This window comes from Cicer arietinum, chromosome 3 (assembly GCF_000331145.2).
Source record: "Cicer arietinum cultivar CDC Frontier isolate Library 1 chromosome 3, Cicar.CDCFrontier_v2.0, whole genome shotgun sequence".
NCBI lineage: Eukaryota > Viridiplantae > Streptophyta > Magnoliopsida > Fabales > Fabaceae > Cicer > Cicer arietinum.
This window is the reverse complement of record NC_021162.2, coordinates 62,029,021-62,036,254: the sequence shown is the minus strand read 5'-3', so window position 1 is coordinate 62,036,254 and position 7,234 is coordinate 62,029,021. Positions and strand designations below refer to the sequence as shown.

At 31.9% G+C, this 7,234-nt stretch overlaps 1 protein-coding gene across 1 annotated transcript in view; it reads left to right on the top strand.

Annotated features, from left to right (window-relative positions):
* The window catches only part of LOC101509488 (isopentenyl-diphosphate Delta-isomerase I), a 7,029-nt gene extending 5,206 nt beyond the window's left edge, over positions 1–1,823 (top strand). The window contains exons 4-6 of the mRNA XM_004492783.4: positions 652–754; positions 856–993; positions 1,228–1,823. Coding sequence (XP_004492840.1) covers positions 652–754; positions 856–993; positions 1,228–1,481 — 495 coding nt within the window. The 3' untranslated portion in view covers positions 1,482–1,823. The remainder of the gene's footprint in view (positions 1–651; positions 755–855; positions 994–1,227) is intronic.
* The last annotated feature ends 5,411 nt before the right edge of the window (positions 1,824–7,234 follow it).

The following is a 7,234-nucleotide window of genomic DNA, read 5'->3' as shown; positions in this document are numbered from 1 at the left end:
AAACGAAAAGCTACAAAAAATCTCACCGAATATTGGAATGTTAGAAAAGAGAAACTATAATTATATTCCCTAATTGTTGGGAACTCGACAGCGGAATAGAGGCAGAATCGTTCAAGGGGGATCGAAATAGGCTCTAGATACCATGTTGAAAGTGTGAGATTTTAGAGAAAAGGAGGAGAGAAAATAATAAGAGTTTGGATATTATTGATAATAGCTTTATGCTGACTTGATTACAATAGACTCAATACTAATCTCTATTTATAGAGAAACATAGCCTAAATCCTAAATTAGGAATAAATCATAATAATAATAAGAGATATTTTAAGATATCTCTATAATTATAAATTGATCCTAAGAAATAATTTAAGATACTCTAATATAATATAAAAGATATTATAAGATATTTTTTAATATTCTAACAGTATTCAACACTTCCTATTCTGATAACACTTTCATTATGACTTGCATATTGAACAATATAAATATGATTTATGAGCAACATTGTGACATTTGCTTGTCTCTTGTCCAAATTTTCTCAATGAGTATATGGTGAAAAAATTTCTCTATGATTATGCATGCCTGTTTTCACGTCTTAGACTCTTGGTTATAGTTCTGTTTGTTGAGAAAATTTCTTTGTTCTTTGTGGTGAAGCAACGATCTGCAACAAAGGTAACATTCCCTCTTGTATGGACAAACACCTGCTGCAGCCATCCACTGTACCGAGAATCTGAGCTTATTCCAGAGAATGCCCTTGGTATAAACTGTGTACCTTTTTTAATATATATGTAGTAAATACTATGGCGTACATTGTCATTGCTGCTTTTTGTTATTTATTTTTACTCCTTGTATTACCAGGAGTAAGAAATGCAGCTCAGAGGAAGCTTTTGGACGAACTTGGTATTCCTGCTCAAGATGTACCAGTTGACCAGTTCACCCCATTGGGTCGCATACTTTACAAGGCACCTTCTGATGGCAAATGGGGAGAGCACGAACGTAAGCCAATTTAATTAGTTCCAAATTTTAATGCAAGCTGATTTTGTATTACATTAAGTATCAACCTATTGAGTCATCCAAACATACATTTGTACATGCACCATTAACTACTCTTCGAATTGACTAATCTGTTCTGCTACTAATTCTAAAGGATAACTTCTTGAGTTTATGGCTGTGGAAGGGACAGTTCCTTCAGATAGTATTGACTTTTCTTTTTCCCTTCCTTGATTGCAGTGGATTATTTGCTGTTTATTGTCCGAGATGTTAACGTTAATCCAAATCCTGATGAAGTGGCTGATATCAAATATGTGAACCGTGATCAGTTGAAGGAGCTGTTAAGGAAAGCAGACGCAGGCGAGGAAGGTTTGAAGCTGTCCCCCTGGTTCAGACTAGTTGTGGACAATTTCTTATTTAAATGGTGGGACCACGTTGAAAGAGGGACTCTTGGCGAGGTCATTGACATGAAGACAATTCACAAGTTGAAATAAAATCAGGGATCTTGCTTGCAGCATGCCACTTAGGGTTGATATTTTCTTAGCAAATAAATAAATTGGATCTGGCTGAGTTGAGTTTTTGAAGTGGTGTCCGGGATGATATCTTTGATCCTCTCTGTTATTTGGTAGTATAGCCAGAGCATCTACGTCTGTGTGTATCTTATAGTTAGCAGAATGTTTTGTTGTTTAATTTATGATTTTGGGATGGTTGCAAATGTTCAATAATGAACTATTTAAATTGTTCTCTTGGCATTTAAAGTTAAAGGTGTTTGGAATAGGCTGCTAGTGTCTTGAATCTCTTTGAAGTTAATAAAGATGCTAGGAATATGATGGTCATGATTTGAATCTTAAGTTTATCCTGGTGGTGGCGAACCAACTATTAGTAGAATTTTGTTTAATTTTTTTAAAGTATTTCCTCAATTTCACGTGTGTAGTTGCAGAATACAGATTTAGATTGCAAATTCGTAATCCTACAGTCACAGCTAAGCATGAGTAGTAGTTACTAGTAAGTACTCCACCTGTTATTAATTGTGTTTTTGTTTTAAGAAACTAAGATATGCTTAAGAGTCCATAAGGCCTAGTTCTAGCAAATGTGAATTGTGGATATCGTTAAGTTGAACATCTTTATTTGGGATTGAATTGGATTTTATAATTGTGTGTGAGTTTTAAGATGAGGTGTTTGTCACTCTGTCTATCGACATAAAAAATATACTTAATAACGTTTTCTTTTGAATTTTCACAATTGTGTGTGAATTTTAGGGAGTGTTTGCGCTCCATCTATTGACAAAAAAGTATGCTTAATAATGTTTTTCTGTTTGTATTAAAACACCAAAAATATACATTAAATATTATTTTATTTTTTGCCTCAAATAAATTCAAGGTAAATAAGCTTATATTTATGTTTGAATATGTTGTCCCCTATATCTGCAAGTCGTTAGCAATCACGAACTCCACAAACTATTCATATATTGTTAACTAAGTTACGAAGTAAGTTATGAATTAGAGTATAAATAATAGAGAATAATACTATAAATTAAATATAGGTCTGGAACGTGTGAAAATACTGTCTTCAAATTTATTTGTCTGAGACGAAAATCTTCTAAAACCGAATAGACTATTTCGAGAAAACCTAAAAAACTATGAGAATAATCTATATTGTTAATCCAAAAAAATAATTTATTTTTCTAAGGTATTACAAACTCGTTCAAAATCATTTTTTTTCATGCCCCTTATTGTAAACCCTTGTCCTCTTTTTATATTATGAAATAAGGAAATTCAAAAAGGCATGAATTAATGGCTATGAAAATAATTTCCAACGGCATGAAAATTGTAATAATTCATAGCCTATAAATCTTCAACAGACAAATTAAAACTAATAATATTTTTGAAATATAATAAAATAATAACAATATATCAATTAAATTAATTAACTAATAATATTTTTGAAATATAATAAATTTTTTAACAATTTAGACTTATTTTTTTAACAAAAAAAAATCCTATTTTATATTTATGCAGACATGTTCGCATCTGTTTTCTTCTTTACTCATACATGTTCACACCTAAACAGTTTTGTATTGATATTTTTATCATAATTTTATGCCCAACTATCGATATAATGTAGCTTCACGGATTTTTGTCGATCTACTAATAAAGTAATAAAGTAATTGAGTTATAATAAGTCATAAATGTAGTAATCACAAAAATCTAACAATCACACGATTTACATCGATATATTATATACGAAAAGTATATGTTTATCATCTTTCTCTTATTGTAAGACTCTCAAACAAAATTAACACATTAATAAAAGTAGTTCTAATAATAAATTTGTTTAAAAAATGTGTTACTTTTATATATTAATTCTTACAATTATTGGTGTATAAAAATTTAGTTTTTTTTTTCTTTCATGTCATCACTGAAAAATTATTTAAATATCATACTACCACTATCACTCTTTTTATATGAAAAATAGGTGCTTTCAAAAACGATTTCTTATCTTTAAAAAAATTTGAAAAAAGTGGTATATTAGTACTTAGTTATAAAAGAGTGGTAGTTTGATATTTAAATAAATTTTTAGTAGTAATATAAAAAAAAAACCTAAAAATTTCAACAGTAAACGTTTTGATTTCAAGTTCGCAACACAATGTTTATGAGTTATTGTCCGCTTTAGGTCTTATGTGAGACTTCATGGTTTTGCCTTATGAATTTTTCGTATATAAAAAAAGTAGCCCTCCATCAAGATTAAAGGGCTAAAGGTTTGTCAATCCTCGTGGGTTCGTCTCCTCATATGCCATCATTGTTTTGACCTTAAGTATGCAAAACAACATTTTTGATGTATTGTTCGCTTTGTGTCTTGTGTGAACCCTCATTATTTTGTCTTGTGAAAAGATGTTTATAAATTACCTTTAGCCTCAATTCTCAAACAATATTTTACTTTTTTGGTATATCAGAACATCAAATTAATGTTTAAATGTGTCTTTGGTTCTTGCAATTATAACATTTTTTTATTTTGGTACTCGTAAGTTTTTTTGTTTGATTCTCATCCCTGCAAGTACATATTCATTTTAAAACGGTCCCTCAGTCCAACTTCTATTAAAAAAATTCTAATACCTTTCAGTTGACATCACAATGTTTTAAATAGTTTTTTAATAAAAAATAAAATAGAAATTAAAAATCAAATTATTTTTTGAATAGCATACCAAAATTGAGAACATCAATTTTTATTGTCTCCCTATTCTCACCTTCAACTATTTTTCTTTTCCTCTTGTCATGATCTTTTCACCTTCACCCTTAAAGATACTATTACACGCTTTTTAATTTATCAATTCTTCTTTTTCTTTTTTGCTTCAAGTCTATTTTGCTTATTTGCTTTTGGATAAATAAACATTTGAATTTGATTTTGTTTGTGCATGTTTTGTTATGGATTGAAGTTTTTGTATTGTTTGTTTCAGATTTTCACATTTGACTTATTTTTAGGAATAAAAGTAGTTTGGGGCACAATTGAGATTATAAATTGAGTGACTTCTTCAGCATCAGTGTCTCCAATAACACGTTTGAACATAAATGAAATTAAAAGTAATGTAATAGTATCTTTAATGGTGAAGGTGAGAAGGTCATGAGAAGAGAAAAATGGTGAAGGTGATAATAAGAGGACAATACAAGTTAGAGTTCTCGATTTTAGTATTCATTTAAAAAAATAATCAATTTTTTAATTTATAATTTATAATTTATTTTTTTAATTAAAATATTATTTGATACATTGTGACATGAACTTAATATTTTTATTTAACATAATTTGGATTGAAGGTCGTGAGAAGAGAAAAAAAAAAAAGTGAAAGTGAGAAGAGTGAGATAATACAAATTAGAATTCTCAATTTTGATAATATTTCTAAAAATAATTAAATTTTTCATTTTTAATTTTAATATATTGTGACATCAGCTTAAAAGTTGGATTGAATAAATCATTAATAGGGCCTTCTTTTAAAGAAATCATTAATAACATATAATATTGAAGAAGATCTTTGTAAGACCCATAATTTTAAAGTACCTTTTATATATTTTTGGTATATTTTGGATTTTGGCTCGGAGGCTTTTAAGCCAAAGTTAATAATATTTTGGAGTTTTATAATCAAAAAGATATTTCGATGCCAATTAGAATTTCTCGTCGATAAATAAATTGAATTTAACTGCGGTAAATACTTTGCGGAGAATTTAAGGCGTTTCGGGCGAAACGGTAATTTAATAAATATCTAGATTTTGAGATATTTGTTAAGTTATTTTTTTTATATATATATGTTTGCTTGGAGGGAAAAAGAAAGGAAAACTAGAAGGAAGGAAAAGGAAAAGAAAATAGTATATAAAGGAAGGAAGGAAAAAGGAAGAAAGGAAAAGCAAAAGAAAGAAATAGAAAGGAAGGAAAACCTAAAATTTTCCATCTTCTTCCCCTCTGTTAACCGTGAAACCCAAAATCCCTCTTCCTCCCATTTTTCGTTTTCGTTGCTTCCTTTTCTTCAAAGCTAGTGACCCAAGGTCGGGTGAGAGCTAGATCAAGGTTTTCGTAACTCCACTCTTCCTCTTTGATTCGAAAACGAAGAAAAACGGTTTTTGAGATCCAAACACAAACCCCTCCGTTTCTTCTTGATCCAAACCTCATTCCTCGAAGAGATAGAAGGGAAAGTTGCTCACCTCCGTGCTACGGTGCTAGTGCACTAATTTGGAAGCGGCGTTGCGAGCGGAGATTTTACCGGAATTTCTCGCGGAACCGGAAACACTCGATAAAGCTAACTTTGAGGTAAGGGCTCCTTCCAAACTTCTAGCTTGCATTAGGGACTTATCTGTAGTTGTGTGGGAAGGAAATTGTTAGGGTTAAATGTGTCGATTTGGGGAAAAACCAAACTAGTGCGTTACGGGTAAAACCCTAAGAGTTAGGTTTTGTTTATAGTGATGAATGTTTCGTGGTAAATGAAATTGGATGTATCTGGGTGTTATGTTGCGTGATTTGTGTTCGGTACATTCGGTGTGTTCGTACTTGATGTTTGTTAATTGGTGTGGTTGTTGTGAATTATGGTTTGAATGTGAAAGTATGTTTGAATTTGTTTCTGTGGAATTTGAAAACCATTAGAGTTAAACGAGTATTAAAAATGGGGAATCTTTTAATACCTCGGTTTACTTAATGTGTATTTGAGGAAAATGTTTAAGTTAACTGGGCGTTGAGAATGGGGAATCTCTTAATGTCTCGGTTACTTAACTATCGTTTTTGAAAATCGTTTCGGTAAATGAGTATTAAGAATGGGGAATCTCTTAATATGACTGTTTGCTTAACGTTTTGTTTTGAAAATCATTAAGTTAAATCGGTATTAAGAACGGGGAATCTCTTAATGACTTATTTAATTAATGTTGTTTGAAAGTCGTTTAAGTTAAATGGGTATTAAAAATGGGGAATCTTTTAATATCTGCATTTGCTTAACGATTGTTGTGAATGGAGTCTGTGTATGCTCATGCATTTCATTTGGTAAATTGTGTCGACCCGTGATAGGTGACACCTTGGTAAACTGTACGGACCCGTGATAGGTTGTACGTTTGCGATTTACATTTTAGTAAATCGTGTTGACCCGTGATAGGTGACACCATGGTAACTGTACTGACCCGTGATAGGTGGTACATTTACGATTTACATTTTTGGTGAATTGTGCTGACCCGTGATAGGTGGCACCTAGGTAAACAGTACTGGTCTGTGATAGGCGGTACGTTTACGATTCCCGCTTTTTCTTTTAGTAAATCGTGTTGACCCGTGATAGGTGACACCTCGGTAAACTGTACTGACCCGTGATAGGTGGTACGTTTATGATTTACGCATTTTAGTAAATCGTGCTGACCCGTGATAGGTGGCACCTAGGTAAACAGTACTGGTCTGTGATAGGCGGTACGTTTACGATTCCCGCTTTTTCTTTTAGTAAATCGTGTTGACCCGTGATAGGTGACACCTCGGTAAACTGTACTGACCCGTGATAGGTGGTACGTTTATGATTTACGCATTTTAGTAAATCGTGCTGACCCGTGATAGGTGGCACCTCGGTAATTGGTACTTTGGCCTGCGATAGGCGGTACAATTATGATTTACGGCCCTTCGAGGAGGGTTTTGGTTTGGAATTCCGAGTCCATGCATTTTGGCATATACGCATTGCATTAGGGTGCTTGGCACGCGAGTCGTACTTGATTTGAGTGTATGATTGAGTGATTTGAAT